General features: G+C 52.0%; 1 protein-coding gene across 9 annotated transcripts in view; it reads right to left on the bottom strand.

The window, feature by feature from the left end:
• SMG6 (SMG6 nonsense mediated mRNA decay factor) overlaps positions 1 to 18,803 on the bottom strand; it is a 119,163-nt gene that overhangs the window by 80,434 nt on the left and 19,926 nt on the right. For all 9 annotated transcript variants that reach the window (XR_012778036.1, XM_075518361.1, XM_075518362.1 and 6 more), the window contains exons 9-10: positions 9,690 to 9,751; positions 5,665 to 5,810 (exon numbers count right to left, since the gene is read on the bottom strand). Coding sequence is in view for 8 of the 9 variants with exons in the window: in XM_075518361.1 (XP_075374476.1) it covers positions 5,665 to 5,810; positions 9,690 to 9,751 (208 nt within the window). In the remaining variant the exon portion in view is untranslated. The remainder of the gene's footprint in view (positions 1 to 5,664; positions 5,811 to 9,689; positions 9,752 to 18,803) is intronic.

Below are 18,803 nucleotides of genomic sequence, written 5' to 3'. Positions count from 1 at the left end.
TAATTTTAAAACTCCACCAAACCAAGGCAGCCGTCCACAGCACTGCTTTATTTTTAAACTCACTCAAATGCACTGGACTCCCTTGTGTTCGACTCCCAGCACCTTTTGTCTGCTCCAATATGCAAGATGTGGTTAGAGCCTCATGAGAAGCCATTGAGCAGAAGGGCAGTACATGCTTCCGCTGAGTCTTTTTCTGATGCTGCAGTTAGCTCTTTGAGCAAAGCTGGGTCCGAGCATCAGAAACCAAACAAGAACCGTGGAGATGTCAGAGCTGAGGTTCTGCTGAGGGCAGACACCACCAACCTCTGCAACGTCTCCGGGGATATTTTAAGGGTTCACGCTTTAGCTTGCAAGCCAGAGCAGCTGTGGTCAGCAAAGCGAAACATGCTCCATCCAGCGCAGGGCTGTGCACAGTGGCAAGATGGCAGCGGAGCAGGCTGCTGGCTACAAAAGCACAGGCTGAATTCAGGGGGGTCCTTTGGGTTCGATGCATCCTCTCCAGCCAGGCTGGGGTGCTGAACACACATGCAAAAGGGTAAGTCCTGTACCTGTTTAGACATTGCAGTTGATTTGCACTAACTTGTGGATCCTTTATTGTGTCTATCAAGAAGACTTGGGCAAATCAACATCTCAGAAGCTGGTGTAGGTCTTCAAGGAGCAAGCAGGACTATGCACATTAGCAAACCCTTGCAAAGGCTGTAGTTAGTGGACACTCATTGCCTAACAGTGGTTCTCTGTGAGCCAGGCAGAGTATATCTACCCCAAGTGGCCTGTGCAGTATTGACCTACTCTACACTGCTCCGAGGACACTGGTGTGGCAGTCCAAAGGGGACAGACACTGCTCTGAATTTGCAGCAGGGAGTGGGGCATGAATCCTCCCTTTCTGCACGAGCCTTCAAGGTTTCCCAGCCCACCCTATCTCGCACAGAAAGCCCGACCATGTTCCACTCGCAGAGACAGACCCGGGAGGGGCTGAGAACCAAAGCCCAGCCTGACCCTGCCATGCTGGCTGCCCCCTCAAACCCTCCTCATGTCCCACAGGAGCTTTGGCAGGGGACTGCCGCTCAAGGAGCAGGTCTTCCTCCTCATCCATCAGCCTTGGCAGAGCAGATGCCCTATAGGCTGGTCACTCTGCCCTGCCGAAACTCTCCTCTGGTTGAAATGCAAGCCACTTTTCCAATCCTCAGCTAAAGCCGCATGCTTGGCCAGAACCTCCCCGTGCCTCTGTGCCCTGACTCTGCTCGGCCCCGGGGGATGCAACTTCATTCCCTACATGTGCTGAGGATGCACATATGGCAGCCCCCTCCCCTCTCCACTTCCACCTAAGCCCGACCTCCTAACAACCTCCACACGGCACAACGCGACCGGCCCGAGAGTGCCAGAAGGCATCCAGGTGCTGCAGCCTGATGCTTCACACCCGCAGCCAGGCAAATTTGCTGGGATTTCCGGGAAGTGTCTCTAGGGTGCCCTGTGCTGCTGCACCCCCACTTTGGTGCGCGCTTGTTTGGAATGCGGGGCCGTCGGGGGGGGGGAGAGGGGAAGTTATTCTGGTGGTGGCCTATGAATAACATCCAGTGATTTATAGGAAGTATAATCCAATAATACAGTAAAATAAAACAGTGTGTCTGAGATGGGTTTGATTCCAGGAATTATAAAACAAATTATTAAAGAGAGAGAGAAAGAAAAAAAGCCTCAGAGAGGCCAGATCGGAGTAAATTGGGCACAGATGGGCTGGGAGGGGGTTTCTCTCTCTCCCCTCACCGAGATGCCCCTGCCGCAAGCACGGCTTCAATTAGTCTTTTCAGAAACCAGAGTTTTATTTCCCCAAATTACAGAATTAAAAAAAAATTAAAATTCTTGGAGTGTTTGTGGTTGGGATGAAGGGATCCAAGCTCCTCTGTAAGTTGGTTGTGCAGATGGCTACCAAACTGTTAAACGGGCCACCCCACAAAGGTCCCGCCCCAGCCGGAGCGCAGGATGGCCCGAAACATTGGTAGTCACCTACATCCCATGATGGAAAGCTCCAGCAACTGCATGCCTCTGCCATGTAGACTGCCTGTCTCTCTCTGCCTCCCTGCCCTGGGTGGGCCCTCCTTGCCCCATGGGTTTGAGGTCTACAAGAAGCTTTTTCACACCTTGAATGCTCCTGACCGGAGGCAGCCAGGAGGTCAGAGGGGCCCTTGATGGCTGCACGTCTCTGTAGACAATGAGGAGAGCGGCTCACTCAGAGGAACACGCTGTTTGATGCCGAACAGCGGGGGAAGCACTTCATGTGGGAATTCTTTGGCTTCCTCTGTCAGAGAAAACAACAGACCCAATCCATCTCCCAGGGTCTTCCCAGTGCTGCCCTGCTGCACAGGCAGCTGAGACCAGCTCCGGCGCGGCTGGTGCTGCCCCTGCGGGACCAGCACAGCTCAGCTGCCTGCACTCAGCACAGACCGCAGGGCTCCTGCCTGCACTGGGCACAGACTGCAGGGCTCCTGCCTGCGCTCACCCGAGCCCTGCCTTGGGCACGTGCTGCAGGGTCTGGGTAGCCAGGGACCGCAGCGGTAACCTGCACGGGAGGAGGCCGTGAAATGCCACGTGCCACTCACAGCTGGCTGGCTCTGAAACCGGTTTAAACACCCCACTGCACCCCAGAAAGTCAGCCCATCAGAAGAGCACGTGGTGACCTTGCACAGATTGATTTACAAAAGAGTGGCAGCCATGAGGAGCCAGAGACATGCAGGACACATCACAACTGCCATACGGGGGACCCACACCGGGGCACCACGGCCAACCCACGCCACAGCAAAAGAAAACAAGCAAAAAGCAAAGAGCAGCAGATATAAACCATTACGCACGAGTCCCCAGTCTCCTGTGCTGCCTGTTGCCTCACTGAAGGAATTGGGACAGACTGAGAGCATAATCTGCAGTGAAAGTGGGAGAAGCTGAGACTGAGATGGGGCAGGATAGGTGCTTGGTGTAGGCCTGAGGAAGAGGGAGGAAAGGTGTTTATTAAAGCATTTGATTGTTCAAGTTTCCTTCTTCTCCATACCTGAACCTGTGATTAAAAGTTTGTGTTCACGGGCATTAAACTGTGTAAAAATTCCCCACGTCAAGACTGTTTTGGCGGCAACACCACCCCACAACTGCTAGCACCACTGGATCCCAGCACAAGGGATTCATTAGACACCAGACACGGGGCAAGCAAGCAAGTTTACAAGTTTCTCAGGAGTAGCTGGGGCTCCACAGACCTGGAAATACATGGCGGGGGAGGGAGGGAGCAGCCACCCCCAGAGACAACTACCCCTGGACAGCAGGGAAGAGAGGCTCTCAGACAGACCTCCCTCCCCGGCCCCAAACCCACAGATCTCCTCCTGCTACCGAGAGCTCGCAGCTGAAGGTCAGACAGGCCCGTGCGATGGGACGGACACACACACGCTCTGATCCCAGATTTGCAGAAGGATTTCAGTAGGAGGAGATCTCTGGAAGTCGTTCGGTCCAACTGCGAAGTTAGATCCAGCTCTACAGAGCTGACGCAGCCAAGCCCTGACTACGGCGAGCCTGGCTCGCGGCTCCCCAGTAATGCTTCCTGGCAATTGGGATGCAGGCAGGGTGGGATTGCTCCCTGTGCCCTCCCCGCCTCCCACAGACCCGCAGGGGCAGATCAGCCCCCTCACACCCGCTCCCACCGCTGCCCATGCTACTGCAACCCAGGGAGGTGACTCATGTGCTGGGAAATGGAAGCCCGCACCTTCCCGACAGCCGTTTCTGCCGTATGCTCCAGCCAGTCCTCTGCCCACAGCAACCCACACGCCGGGGAAGGAGCCAACACCCTCGCTCCGTGCTGGGCACTTCATAATAATTCAGCAAACGTTCTTGCTTGCCTTTTAAACTCCAGGCCTTTTGCCTTTTTTTTTTTTTTTTTTCCTTCTGCACCCAGCTTTTCTCAATATCACAGCGTCAGCACCAAGCCCAACCTGGGCTATGCCAGCGCTCAGCACACGAGCACTCGGAGACCACCAGGGCATTTGCGCTGACAGCGGGATTTGCTTTGCCAACAATATTCTCAGTGATGTTTTAGGGTCACCAGAGCAAGAAGCCCTCAGGGAAATCCCTGAAGGGCGCTAGGCATCAGATGGCAGCCGCGGTGCCATCCAACCTGCAGGCATTTCACAAACACCGCCACCTGCTCTGCGCACAGCCTGCAGTCCCCGGCAGGAACGGCTTCGCTTTCTCCAGAGATCCGAAAGCTGGGAGCAGCTGGCAGCTACCCACACAGGAGGCAGAAAACTCCGAGAATACTTATTTTTCACTTGAGATAAAAAGCGCTCCCTTTCTGTCACTCACACACATCCACAACTCGGCCACAGATGGAAGAGCAGAGTCCAGTGGTCTGAGAGCTGGGATTGCTTCCAGCTCTGCCACAGGGGCTTGCTGTACAGCCCAGACAAATCTCTTCCTCTCTTTACCACCAGCTCCCGTCTGCGGCACAGACACCGCTATTAATATACCTACCAGGAGGGCGGCACAGAGGCATTTACTCATAATCGTGTTTATCTTTGCAGCTTAAAGATAAACACACCGTTGCTGGTTGGCATCTAGCAGGCAGGAGGGCAAGGCTGCCTCACCAGCAGGACTGGCAGCTCCCCCAGGGCTTTCCCCAGGAGAGGAAGGTGTCTGCAAGCCTGGCTGGGCAGCAGACACGGCACACGGGAGCCACTTCCCAGCCCTCCGGCCGACGCCAGTTCACTCCATCAGCTGACCTTGGCCACTAACCACTAGCCTGACAAGTGGCCAACTGGCTCACGAGGGAGAAATCTTCCAGCAGCAGCTCTCTGGGGCTCAGCCCGATTGCCCACATGGTGGCTTTGACTGAAATCCATCAGCTGGAGGCCTCCATCTTTGGGATCTAAATCCCAAGCCATCGGCATGCGAAACGCTGCTTCCTCCCACTCAGGGAGCGCAGCCCCATCCCTGCTCCCGAACACACGGCTCGGGCAGACCTGGGCACCGGCCACTGTGCGTGTCGGGGGGCCACAGGGAAAAACACGTCCCCTGGAAGCACCATTTCAAACTCAGTGGAAGAGCCTCTGGTTTGGTGGCATCTCTGCTGACCACCACATTAAATCCAACAATGGCAGAGACCACATACAGCCTCCTGGGTGGATGGAGGAGGGGAGGGGAGGAGGATGAGTAATACTAGATCTCTAGGTGCCTTAATACGGGGAACAGCCTCCAGCCTGGCCTTTCAGAGAGCAGCATCTCCCACTGCATCGCCCAGCTGCCTGCATGGACACAAGCGGTCACAGGCAATGCCACTCTCCCAACAGCTAAGGCCCTCCGAGATCCTGCCAGCCCTTCTGGTGCTAGCGTGGGCACTGAGCAGGACCCAAGCTAAACGCTGGGAAGACAGAGCCATAAAGCAGTGCCTTCCTTCTGTGCTTGATGACTCAGGCTCCAGGGAGATGCGATGCCGCCTCACTCCTCAGACGCCTCGGCCAGCTCCACCGAGGCCCAGCCAAGGTCCCTTTGCTGTCCCTACGCACACCGACACCCCCAGGCATCCAACCACCGCTCTGCTTCCCCATCTGAGTCCCCCCCACCCTTCTCCATGAGCAACTCGGCCATACAGAGAGCGGCTGATCCCCAGCCCAGTTCCCCTAAAGCAGCACATGGTACCTTTGGGCTGGGAGTTGTATACTGCAAACATGTTGATTGCCACAAGCTGGAGCATGCGGGTGCTTCCGATGGGAGGGGGGCTGTGCTGCAGCAGGACCTGGAACTCCCTCAGGACCTCCTCGGCCACCGCAGGGAAAGTCTCCATCCTGCAGACAGAGAGAGAGTCTGTAGAGCGCAGGCTATGCCCCGGGGTGCAGGGCGGTCAGTCGGCACAGCTCACTCAGTGTCACGTCTCCTGGGGAGAAGTGGGACCCCCTGGGGTGCTGTCTCCTGTCCAGGAGCCGTGGGGAATGAAGGTGCAGGCTGCAACGGAAGCAGCTGAAGCCTTCCTTAGAGAGGGTAGCGAGGGATTGCTCTGTGACCGACAGGCAGCATTCCTTTGGCAGGAAAACACGGCCTTTATGAGTCATTTCTGACCAACCATTTTTTTCTACTGACTTCTACCAATCTGGGAGGGGTGCCAAGAGGCCAGCAGCTCGCTTGGACCAGGAGCAGCCCATGGGACTCCCAAGAAACCCAGGCTGCAGCAAACTGCACACACTGGTGCCACATTGCGGATGTGGCAATTCCAGTACATTGAATGCTGGCCAGAGCGTGCTTCCTCCAGAAGAACGGTGCCTGTCCCTGGGCTCTGCACCGCAGGATCGGATCCCATGGCACCGAGCCCCATCCCCCCAGGCTACACACTCCTCGGCACTGTGATTGAGCCCCTAAACTTCATCACTTAGAGCCCCACAGGACAGGGACTCGCAGACTAACGACTGGCCTCATCTAGCTGCTGGAAACGTCAAAGCTGGAGCCGGTCCCTGCAGCACACAGCGCTGCTGTCGCTCATCAGGACACAGCAGCCAGCGGCTGCAGTGCCACGGCCGGGGATGGAGTGTGCTTTCAACACCACTCACAAGCACCCACGGAAATCTGACACATTTATCCTACTCTTCATCTGGCATCACTAAGGGAATTAGCTGAGGTTACTTATCAGAGCAGTTGGATCCTCAGCAACCACCCAACTGAAGGGGGGTAAAAAACTGAACTGGTTGCAAAGAAGAGCACAATCAATTCACAAAAATGACTGAGACATGGTTGTCCACAACAGCCCTCCCAAAGAGAGACCTCACCTGGTATCCCATGAAGACAACTTTATAACCAAGAAGCTGCCAAAAACCTTGGAAACTACTGGCAGAGCGGGGAAGGTCCTCCTGTCCCATTGCCTCTTCTGCTCAGCTTGCTGTGTTATTTCTTGCTCCTACACTAGAAAAAGCCACAGCTAGACCCAGAAAGAATGAATATCTGCCTCGCAGCAAGTGTCCGCTCCAGTTATCAGTGACATTGTACTAGTGTGCCCACATGGGAGAGAGGGAACCAAAATCCGCAGTGGGTGAGGCATCTGGAGCCGGGGCAGGCAACCTCGGGCCTCCACAGCAATTTCCTCTATCTTCCCCTGAGAGATTCAGATCTTGTGATATCAGCACGCAACAGGCTGGATTAGCAAGCCACTTCTGGTAACCCACATGGGCAATTCTGCTGGGCTTCCCCAACAGACTTTCAGGACAGTAACAGGCTCTATTTTTAAAGACAGAAATGGCTTTCTTCTTAACCATATTTCATGGATGCCTTTCAACAACCGGTTCTGCCTATCAGCAGGGGTACCCTCTCCCCGGGCACTGTTTGCTGGAGCAGTTCAAAGTCTCTGTTACCTTCCCACAAACATGGGCTGTAACAAACAGGCCCCTTGTACTTTGTAGCTGTGCAGAACGGAGCAGCTCGGCCAGTACAAAAGCACTGCTCCCCCTGGAAGAGGCAACTTCCCTGGATTTGGGGCGCAGCCAGGGAATTAGAGCAAACTGATTGCTTCTAAAGACTTCCTAATTTTGAGAAATCTCAGACCACATCCAGCGTATCCAGCAACATCCTCCTAGGGCAGACAGGACACTGGGGATGGAGAAGCCCTTTGCAGGATGGGTTGTTAGTGAGGAGATGAAGATTATTGCCATGGAATAACAACAAGAAGGAGCAAGGGCTTCCTCAGCCCCGCCAGCTGTGCTTTGATACCACAGCACATCTGGAATGGCATGCAGTAACCCCACTGAGCTCAGAACCAGCAGGTCAGGAGCAGAGCGGAAGCTTTTAATAAATTGCTTACCGGTGGTTTTAGGAACAACATCATCTTTTCCGTACTTTTTACAGATAAATTGCTGAAGATCCTGCCCAAAGAGGACTCAACTATTCCTTACCTTTTACCTATTTTAAGTGCAGAAGCTGTTTAGCAGGGCTGGACGATCTTCTCTTCCTGTGTCATGGTATTACTTTCTAGTTCCCTTCTAAGTACTTCAGGGGATATTCTACCACTAAACATACTTGGGTTTTCTAAATTACTGTCCTGGGAAGCAACCGCCTTAAACGCTGCATCTTAATTTCACAAAAGTCTCAGGAGCCAAACGTGCAAGCAATCTCTGCAACATCCCCATTAATCCCCATGCTGGCATGCGTTCAACCGGAGCTCGGCCGCAAGCACGGCCCCACAGAGCTGAGGACCAGCAGCTCCCCGGATACTCTGCCCTTCAGCACAGACACGCTGCAGTTACCAAACCTTTCATGGGCTCTTACAGCTTTCCTCCTCTTTTCCTGCAGGCAGGAGGACATCCAGTTCTGCCTCCTCACTGCAGGCCAGCCTGCTGCCCGCAAGCAGATAATCAGTGCCTTGTGACTTGGGGAGAGATCAACAGCACCGGCAGCGAGCGGATTGCTCTCCCCCTCGCCCTCACACAATCGGATCTCCAACAAATTGGCCGGCACAGCTCCTACTTCCCATTGCTTTATGAAGGGTCCAAAGTTAAGCACGTGCCACTCCTGACTAGCCACCCCAGAGAGCACATTGGATGGAGCAAGCGCTGAGGCTTCAGGCTGCACGGCAAGGTCAGTGCTGTGTCCTGCACTGCTGTGCTTCCCTGCTCCAGGAAGGAAAGGGGACAGGCCCAGACAGAGGCAGGGAACTGTATATCTGAGTCAAAAAAACAACAGTAGGGACAAGATGCCACTTTGCATTCACGCTACCTTTACCTAGGTGGCCTGGAGAAGCTCTTTCAACCCTGTAACTTGTAACCGTTAGTTCCACAAGAGACTGAAGGAGCCAACAGAGCTCATGAAACTATATCTGCTTACGGGGCACTGGCAGGCTCAAGCAGAGACTGTTGCCAGGGGCCATCTGAACCCACGCGAGGTCTCACTACAACAGCCACCCCATCTCCTGACAGCAAGGACCAGTCCGGACCCAGGGAAGGGACAGCTCCATGGGAAGCCCATCAGCTGTGAGGCTGAGCTTTGCTCTCTGGGTCATAAGGATGTCCCCCAGGGTGGGATCTCAGCCCAGGCCCGAATCAGGCTTGCTTTGCTTCAAGGGTAGCTGTTCAATTACTTGAAACCAGTTTCTGACAGACACTGCCAAGGGCACTTTGTATAAACCCGTTCTCACAGCCGGGGCAGCTCTCAGCTACGAGGCTTTCACTGAAATGGCAGCGAGGAGATGAAGGGCAAGGCTTGTCTTGACACGCTCCGGATGGCAGCTTTCAGCCACTGCATGGTTCTGCCTTGATGGCTTTGTGCTCCTCACAGGCAGCAGCCACTGAGAGCCCCCCAGAGCCACCTCTCTGCTGGCTAAGAGTGGGGGGAATGGGAGAGGGGGGACAAAACCAGAAATTAAGGGGGACGGAGCATGGTTAGGCGATGGGAGAGAGAGAAAACAGCCTCTAGTCTCTCCCATGTGTGTATCAGCCGGTTGAGCTCAGACTCTGCCAGAGGGTCCCGGTGCACAGGCAGGACCGGGCCTTGAGGTGGGGGAAGAAAAAGCCCAAACAATAACCAGTGTGGATCGGAGGGCGGGTAGGGAGAATAAGAACCAGGAGGCTAGGCCTGCAAGAATTCACACCCTGTGCCCTCAGCTCCAAACACAGCTTAGTTGCTAACAATATTAAATTCCAAAAAGACTTGTAATGTAGGAAAATAAAATAAACATCCTGCACACTTACCCAATCCTGGTAAACAGCTTCCCATGGGCATGGAGAAAACTGAGGATGAACCTTTTGTTCAGCTGCATGGGGGGAAAAAAAAAAAAAAGAAAAAAAAAAAAAGAGAGAGGAGAAAACAATTAAACTCTCTCCGATTTCCTGTGAATTAAGAACGTCCCCAGTGACAGAAGAACCTGGCCTGGATGCTGGGGGTGGCACTGGAGATGGGAACCAAATGGACATGCCCAAACTCTTACAAACATCATGCACACAGGCACGGGCAAGTGCCAAACAGCTGGAGCCGGAGCGGGGAGAGGCGGTGGAGGCACAGCACCCTCTGCCGGGTCCCACACTCCCTCGCAGGGCCGCCGGGCACCCGCACCCCGGGCAGCTCCAGGCCAAGGGGCTGCTCCTCCTCTGCGCCCCGTCAGCTGGAAGCACAGCACAGCCTAAGGGCTCGTGCAAAAGGAGTCCCCCAAGGCCGCCTTTCCCACTAGCGTTTCCCACCAATGGAAGAAAAACAACCAACAAACAGAAGCAACTTGTTTGGTGCTCCGCGATCGCGGCGGAGGCTGAGCAGCGTCTGGGCAAGGCGGAGAGGGAGCGGGATGTCCTCGTGCTCTTCTGCAGAGAAGCCAACACGGCGAGTTCAGCAGAAAAGCTAGGAGCACTTGTTTGTGCCCTGCCAGGAGCAGCTTTCAGAAGCAAGGGGGCACGGGGGTGATGCTGCACCCCTTCATTTAACTCCAGCCTTAAGCAATTACAGAGAGGGAGCCGGTGTCCAGACGTATCAGAAAAGCCCCTGAAAGCCGGCAGCAGCAACGCTGCTATAGAACTACCAGAGCAACATGGAGCTTCGGGGACAGAGGGGGAGCTGGCTGTAGCACATGGCACGAAGGCAGCTTCCTGCCCCACTTAGGTCCAGTAACACCAAAACCTGACTTGCATAATTACTTACTACTGCTCTAAGCCACCTCTGCTAGCTCAGCAGAGCTCTGGGCTTTTCCAGTCCTTATCCTAAACGGCTTTGAAGAAGGCTGTGGGTGGGTAAGTAGTCACTCTGCCAGGCGCTGGAGGTGGCTGTGTCACACTAGGAGTGGACTGGCCTCGCTCTCACCTTCTCCACAGCAAGAGGCTTTCCTCTCGCACCCGCGTGCCTGCACAGCCTCAGCACAGTGAAAAAAGCCAGGCTCCGAGCGCTGCGTGGGGAGATGCTGACCAGGAGCGACCCAGTCTGAGCACCATCGCTCTGCTCCCACTTGCGCAACATTTTTATATCTTGAACCCCTCTATAAGGTCAGCAACACCACTTCCATTTACGGGAGGATCAGACGCACAGAGGACGAGGTTACCGGGCAGGGCTGTGGCAATGCCTGGCCAGGCGCACGTGAGAGGGTGCAAGACGGCCACTGGCCAGTACCTCCAGGCAGCACGGAGCTCCCCGCCAGGCCTGGCTGCAGGGGATGGTTATCAGGGGCAGTCCTAGCTCTGGCACTACCTCCCACCCTCATTTGCTGAACCCCTCGGCTCATGCCATGACTTATGCCAGCTGCTCCGCGAGGTGCGATTGCTCGGTTAGGTGTAATTAACCCGAGCTGCGTTCCCGGAGGACCCATGCAGGAGAATGATGCCCTGCTGCAGAGTCGCTCCTGGGCCATGTGCGAGTTTAAACATAAAACCTGTCTCATAAAACAAGCCAGACCAATTAAACTGGCCCCCGCAGCAAGGGGTTCTTGCTTACTCACTATTTTACTGCTGCCCTAAAGAGCCCTTTCCACTGAAATTCGACTTTGCCACCATTTTATTAACTCTGCAGATGAAACCCAGAAGAGACTGGGGAATACTGGGACAGCACAGCAAAGCCCTTACTCTGCCAGTGAAGTGTGGATAGAGCTGCTTCTCCACCATCCTCCTTAGGACACCAAGGCAGCTCAGAGCTTGAAAACGTTAACACGTACTTTTTTTTTTTCAGGCAACAGTATGCAGAGGTAGAAAGCTGGTTTGTGACCAGCTCTGTGGCTCCAGCTGTTATCACATACCCCGAGAGAGGTACAGCCTAACAAGTCTGAGCCCTTACCTCAGGTGCAAGAGCCTTGGTGGGGCGGTGGGCAGCGCTCAGCCCCACAGCGAGCCCACATGCTGCCGCTGCCTGCAGGAGCTGGAGGAGGGGGTCCATGCTCTGAGCTCATGGGGGATATGGAAAAGAGCAGGAGCTCCTGACCTGACCCATCTCTACTGGAAAGCCTGTTGCAATGCTGATCGGCAGCTGCACGTAGGGGAAACAAGAAATCGGGGCAGAAGTTTTTCTCCAAGGCCCACATTCACCCACAGCCCCGGGAGCGCTCGCTCTGCTATCCTCGCAACACTTTACTGGCAGCGGGGGAGTACCAAAACTCCTCACCTTTAATGGAAAGTGACGCCTGTGCCCAGCAGGGACGTGCCCACAGTGTTCCCACAGAGACACCCGGCTCTGGGAAGGCTCGCCAGGACATCGGCTTTGCCCCCACCTTCTCAGAGCACGTTTCACGCTCAGTCTTTTCACTCACAATCCCAAGGACAACCAGTCACACTTCACAGGAACCAGTGCTGAACTGGGACATAGATATATATGTGTGTGTGTGTGTGTGTGTGTATATATATATATATTTTTTTTTTTTTTAAAAAAGAAGCAGGATACCTGCCTCTAGGAAAGAAGCGTGTTTCATACCTCTTGCCAACTTAAGCACAAACCCAGCAAGCCCAGGCAGAGACCTGTGTGCCCCAGCACTGTGGCATCTCAAACAGGCATCTCTCAGGATTCTTTCATCACTTTTTCTCTCACAGCCTCAAGGTTTTGATGAGCTCATCGCTTAACTTTGGACCTTTCATCTCTGAGTTCACGCTAAGGCCACGGGCTGCTTTGACTGGGCTTTTCTCTGAATGACTCTTTCTCTAGTGACTCACCTGTCCCTCAGTCTCCGGGAGCCCTCCCTGCTCCTCCCATCAAATGCCGCTTCTCACGGCAAGAGGGAAACAGTGACTTCCAGCGAGCAGCCAGGCTTTGGGGCAGGGAGGAGGGAGTCCTCTCACTTGCTGTTCTGCATTTGCACAGCAGAAAGGAACACTTCCCCAAAGCCCTGCTAGTGTGCTCGCTACCCTGACGGTGCTAGCACGAGACCTGCAACAACTTCTTGCCTTCATCTCACTCACTGCGCAGTCCAAAGGTGGCCCTCTCCAAAGGTTTCCTGAAAATGGTCCTTGTGCCGATGTCAGGATGCCAGGGGAAGACAGAGCTCCCTGCGCACTCGCATCGCTGCCCTTTGCGGCAGCTTTGCTCCTTGGGACAGGGAACCAAATCTGGCTGGTCCCAATTGTTCGCTTGGGAAGAGCCCACCAAGTAAGGCTTATACAACAACAAAACTACATCAAAAAATGGATTCTGGCCCTTCCAGTTGAAAAGCGGGCATCACAGATATGGAAGTTATGAGCATATAGTGAAGGCATTAGTTATAAAAACAAACCAGCTGTCAAGAAGAAGGGGTCCCTGCACACAGTAGTGCCTGAAGCTGAAAACAGCTGTTTTGGCTGTCATGAGTCAGCATGTGCAGACAGACTAAATCCACCTGGGAAGAGGCAACCTCACCAGAGGAAGCAGCCCACTGCTGCTTGGGGAGCATTCACACACTGCACCACCAACCAAACTGGATTTGTTACCATGGAAGAAGTCAACAGTGACTAACAACTTCTCGTGGAGCAGCTAAGTGCAGAGATAGCAATGGTCCTGGAACAGCCAGCTCAAATCACCGAGAGGCCACAAGGAGTATGTCCTGACAACACACAGAACAGAGGCGGTCAGACAGCTTCAGGAAAGGTTTGTCGTGAGCCAGAAAAGAAGAAAGCAAGACCCAACCTCAAGAGACCGTGCACTGACCAAAAAGGGTTGAAAAAGGTGCCTCCCACCCCAACACAGAAACACTGGAAATGCCACCGGGGTGCGCAGGAGAAGGAGTGCCTCAAACCGGGCTGGGAAGCAGAGCTGCCACGCTCAAACCCAGCGCGGACCCATTTGGCTCACTGCAAGGAGTGCATAGAGCTTTGGCACCTGAGCATCAGTCCCAGCTGTGAAGGAGGCACCAAATAAGGGAAGGATTCTGGAGCGGCGACTCCTGGGGAAAAAGCGTTTCAAGTTAAAAATTGTTACTTCAGGTTTGGAAGTAAATTTCAGGATCTGGTCTTTATCAAGCGAGGCAAACTTTCTTCAACATCAGCAAAGCATCTGTGGAGCAGAAAGCGGTGTCAGAGTCAAAATAGGCTGCAAAAGACAAGTCCATTAATCAAGAGACCAGATGCAAAACTGCCTGTAACAAATGCGCTGTCTCCACTGGAGTGGAAGGGACTGGAGCGCAGCGGGACGTTCTCCTGAGTCTAGGGGTCTCCTCAATGACAAGGGGTTGGGATACAGACCACAGAGCCACACAGCTCTGCTCCAAAACACGTACCACACTCATCCCAAATATTTTCAGGGTTTCTTGGGCAGACAGGCTTTTCCAGGCACAGCTTCCTTGCTGAGAACTCTGTGAAATAACATCCAGGCACCCAAACCATGCCATAGTCTCACTCCCAGCTCAAGGGCTACATATACCACGTTAACTTAAGGTTATTCCTCTCATCCACAGGCAGTTCCTTCAGAGCTTTGCACCACCCAGTCCAACAGCAGCAGTGAGCCCGCTATCTCCTCTGGAGACAGCCTTACAAATATGAGCCTGAGCCTTTATCCCACGCCATTCCAACCTTGCAAGGCACAGCTCTGGCTGGTGTTTTCCAGGGCAGTATTTCACTGAAATAACACCGAGCACCGATATAGAGCTTCCTGAAAAGCCCAAGATGCTGCAGTGGGCTCGACTGGCAAGATCCCAGGAGGTTTTTACCGTTACAGGTGCAATCACAACAAAGTGCTGGTGGAAAGTGTTTTGTGCAAATGGCTACCAACATAAAGGAGACGAGACAAAAGGGCTGTTGTCTGGCATTTTTGCAGTATTTACAAGGTACCCACAGAGCTGTGGGCAAATTCCAGCTAGGCTAATTACCATAATAATTCCTCTTCATGTACCACCTGCAACCACAAATGGATACGGATACTGAGCTTGCCTTGGCTTCTTCTTGCCACATGTTCTAGCGCAGGCTTCTGTCTAGCAGTCGCAATGTCCTGCCCTGAACCAGATTAATTTCTGTAGCATTAGAAGCAATTCCAGTGAGAATCCTGATACTTAACATCAGACACTACACAAACGTAAAATCCAATTTTCTGTGACATGGAAGAAAGAAGGAACCCTGATGTATTGTGGACTTGAGACATACAAACTTCATTTCCAGGTAAAGAGACCTTGAGACACTCCTGCAGCTTCCTGATCTTTTGGAGTGCAGCAGCTACAGCTCCAGGACACATCTCATGGCTGTAAGAGCTGCAAGTCAGCAACCCAGCAAGAGAAAAAGAGGCATTTAGGAAGCCCCCCAGCAAAACCAAGGAGCTTTTGATCTTTCCCTTTGTCGCTGCAGGGAGCAGGTAAGATGAGAAACACAAGCAAGAAAATTGTGAACTTTAGTAACGTAAAAATCAAGCAGTGGTGACTTCACTGGCTCCGAAACAAATATCTGACCCATAAATAAATTTAACATTATTGAATAACGAATTTACTAGTAGAACTTTCAATTTAAGGAAAACAGGTCAAATAGAATATTGATATGCATGTTATTTCCTTTTCAACCAAACTTGTACCTAAGTTCAGTTTCTATGAATTAGTAATGCGCAACATTCTTGAAAAAAATCTTACCATTAAATAGATTAAAAACTGACTAAGTAACCTCTTAAAAAGCAGCGGTCTTCAGGGACCCTCACTGAACTGGATGGAAAGAGGTTGGTAGAGACTCACTAGCAATATTTTTAATCAATGAACCGTAAAGCAAATTCTGCTGTCAAACTGCCTGTGACACAAAGGCAAATGGAGCGGTAACAACGGCTACAGTGCGTTCACACAAGGTTATTATAATCGCTTCAAAATCTGGGGTTTTCCAGCATCAAATGTCATCTTATGCATCTGGGATCATGTAAAATTAAGTCTCTAAGAGGCCATGCCCGAGGCAGCTTCTCCAGAAAGGCTCTAGGGACTACAGTGGCTAAGTTCCCAACGCAATGTCCGGTAAAAAGGGTTAATGCGTCCCTTAGATGTACAAGCAGAGAGCCGGCACTGGACAGCACATTTACATCTATATACGGCACTGGCGAGGCTGACACTGAAATACTGCATCCAGTTCTAGTGCCCTTATTTTTAAAACGATGCTGAAAAATTGGAAAGGGTCCAAAAAACAGCTATAAAAGCGATTCAAAGGCTATAAATGATGCCTCACAGTGAAAAACTTAGACAGCTCAATCTGTTTAGTGTATCAAAAAGACTGGGAGGTGATTTGATTGCAGGGTGCAAAGTGCCTCCATGGCACTTAAGGGCTCCTTACACTCGCAGAATAGCAAAGCACAAGAACAAACTGGAAACATTCACTCTGGAAATAAGGTATAAGTGTTTCAGAACCAGTGCAATTATCACTGGAATGAACTCCCCAGGAAAAGGGTGGATTCTCAAGACTGGATGTCTTTCTGGAAGTTTTGCTTTAGCCAAACACAAGTTATTTGGCTTCATACAGGAGTAGCAGGGTGAAATTTAAGGACCTGTGATATACAGGAGATCAGACTAGATGATCTAATGGTCCCTGCTGGCCATAAACTCTATGAATCTATGCAAACATGCCAGAGAGTCCTCAGCTGAGATATCAAGTTAACTTTCAACACAAAAGTTTTCACAAATTGGCTCTGGCGATGCAGGTCATTTAGGATACAAGCTCAGCTCTTCAAGGCTGCATCTGGTTAAGCACTGGAAACGAGATGACCCAGGCAGAGCCGTTCTTTGTCCAGCAGGTAAGGGGGAGGCCACATGCTGTGCACTGAAGCAGCCCCAACCAGCAAAAAGCAGCTTATACTCAAACCCATACCGTTTGCCAGAGGCAAACGGCATTCCCTTCCTGCGATAGAAGACTGACACTGAGAAACGTGTGATGAGTTCTGGTCATAAGAGATCTGTTAATGTAGCTCAGGGCGTTGTCAGCCGCCTTTGCTACTCCGGAGAAGATTATTTGTGGGGTTAAAGCACGAAGGAAGGAGATAATATGAGAAATTAAGAAGGATGAAGACTGAAGAGATCTAACCCTGAAAGGCTTAGGATGGAGTTAGGCCAACAGAGAAGACATTTGGACAACAGGCTGAGCAGAGGATGCTTCCAGAAGGATGACAGCATTATCGCACGCAATCTTCATGCTCCCGCTCTCCCAGCCACACTCACCGGCAGGGATAACGGGAGCCACTCACAGCCAACTACCTGGAGGTAGTTCTCTACCCTGCTGCATTCCCGGAGTACTTCTGGAGCCTTCGCTTCTACCTGGGCAGCATAACACAGGGCATTGAAGACATCTCCCTCTCCACTTTGAATCATGCAGCAATGAAATCTGCTGGGGAGGAAGAGTAGAGCCAAGGACAGAGGAAATGACACAGATTCCAGCAGGTTCCACTCCCTGATCCTCCGGAAGGAAGTTTCTTTCCTAATACCCACCTCCACTGTGAATACGAAGCCTGTCTGGAAATGGCTCATTGAACACTGAAGAGAAATAAACATTCCCCATGGCAGAATTAAGAGGTTTGGCTGTGGAATATGAGGTGCCCATCCCAAAAAGTGTACAACAGACAGCAGAAAAAGTTGGCCTGGGCCAACTTCAGACAAAGATCAAGGTTAGACTAACCAAAAAAAAAAAAAAAAAAAAAAGCTCAAGAGAAATCACTGTCTACAGCCTTCACCCTGCTCTGGGAAATTTCCCAACCCTGCTATTAGGCATTTTACTTCCTTTACCCGTACTGCCAATTCTGGCAGTATTTTCGTCTGAAGTGCAAGCTCTCCCTCCCAACATCACCCTGCAGTGCCTGGATCATCAAATCGGCTGCCACGAGAAAGGACTAATGTGCAGCAGCAGGAGGGGGGGTTTGGTTACACACAAATCCCTGGCTGATCAGCACCAGCAGGAGAGGAAATGAGGAAAGAGTGACTGACAGGGAAAGGCGGTTTCTGGATGATTGTACTTGGTTTTAGAGTATGAGGAGCTTGTTGGAACTTGAAGTCATGCCCCCCTCTACTGCAGCCTCTCTGAGCACTGGGATATAGCAGAGCCCCTCACACAGGCATAAGGCATTGATGTCCTTGTAGTGCGTCTACCTCTGATCCACCACAATACTTCTACACACATTAGCACCAGATGCCTGTTACCGGAAGGAGAACATGTCGGTGTCTCTCCCATTCAAGTAACATTAGTCCCTGGCCTTGTTCTTCACAGTTAAATAAAACCACCAACATGGTCTAAAAAGAAAAGGAAAAAAAAAAAAAAAAAAAAAAAAAGAGAGATCAACATCAACTTCTGGAAACTCTTACCAATAGCTTCACTTTCTGGGTAGTGACAAAAGGTCAAGTTGCACTGGAAAGCAACATGTGGGTTCTACACGACATGCGTGCACAGGCTAAATCAGTAACCAGGCTCTGTGAGCTCTGACAAGCTCCGGGAGCTTCAGTGGAAGCAGCACTGAGCATCCACGGAAGATCACGAGGCCGGACAAGGTAAAACAGCATTTCTGGTTGGATTGCTAATGCAGGAACTGCAGCTGAGAATGTTTTTACCAGAATTTTAAAGTAAAAAAGAGTTTATTAAAAAAGTTAAGTGCAGGGAGGGTGCACAACTGGCAGGCAAAAAAAGCCAGTGCTAAGCTGCATGACTGAATGTCACGTCTCAAACCCAGAGAGGCTAGGAGTGTGGTTTTAGTGTTTAACCAGTTTCAACTGCAGCCTGGCACTCTTTTACTTCCTCCGCAGAGAAGTCTTCTCACTGCTAGGGGAAAGAAACCAACCTTACCACGCGAAACAAAACGGCTAGAGTAAAAATAAAGCCCCAAGGTGGTTTGGTGACCGAGGTTATATTAGGAGGCAGAGGGGTTGCAGGCTGGGGAAAGCACTCAGAAATGCTCACACTGCCAACCAAGAAAGAGATTACAGAAAAGGAGGCAGGGCAGAG

This window comes from Mycteria americana, chromosome 15 (assembly GCF_035582795.1).
Source record: "Mycteria americana isolate JAX WOST 10 ecotype Jacksonville Zoo and Gardens chromosome 15, USCA_MyAme_1.0, whole genome shotgun sequence".
Taxonomy (NCBI): Eukaryota; Metazoa; Chordata; class Aves; order Ciconiiformes; family Ciconiidae; genus Mycteria; species Mycteria americana.
Note: the sequence above shows the minus strand (reverse complement) of the source record. Positions and strands in the feature narration are given on the sequence as shown.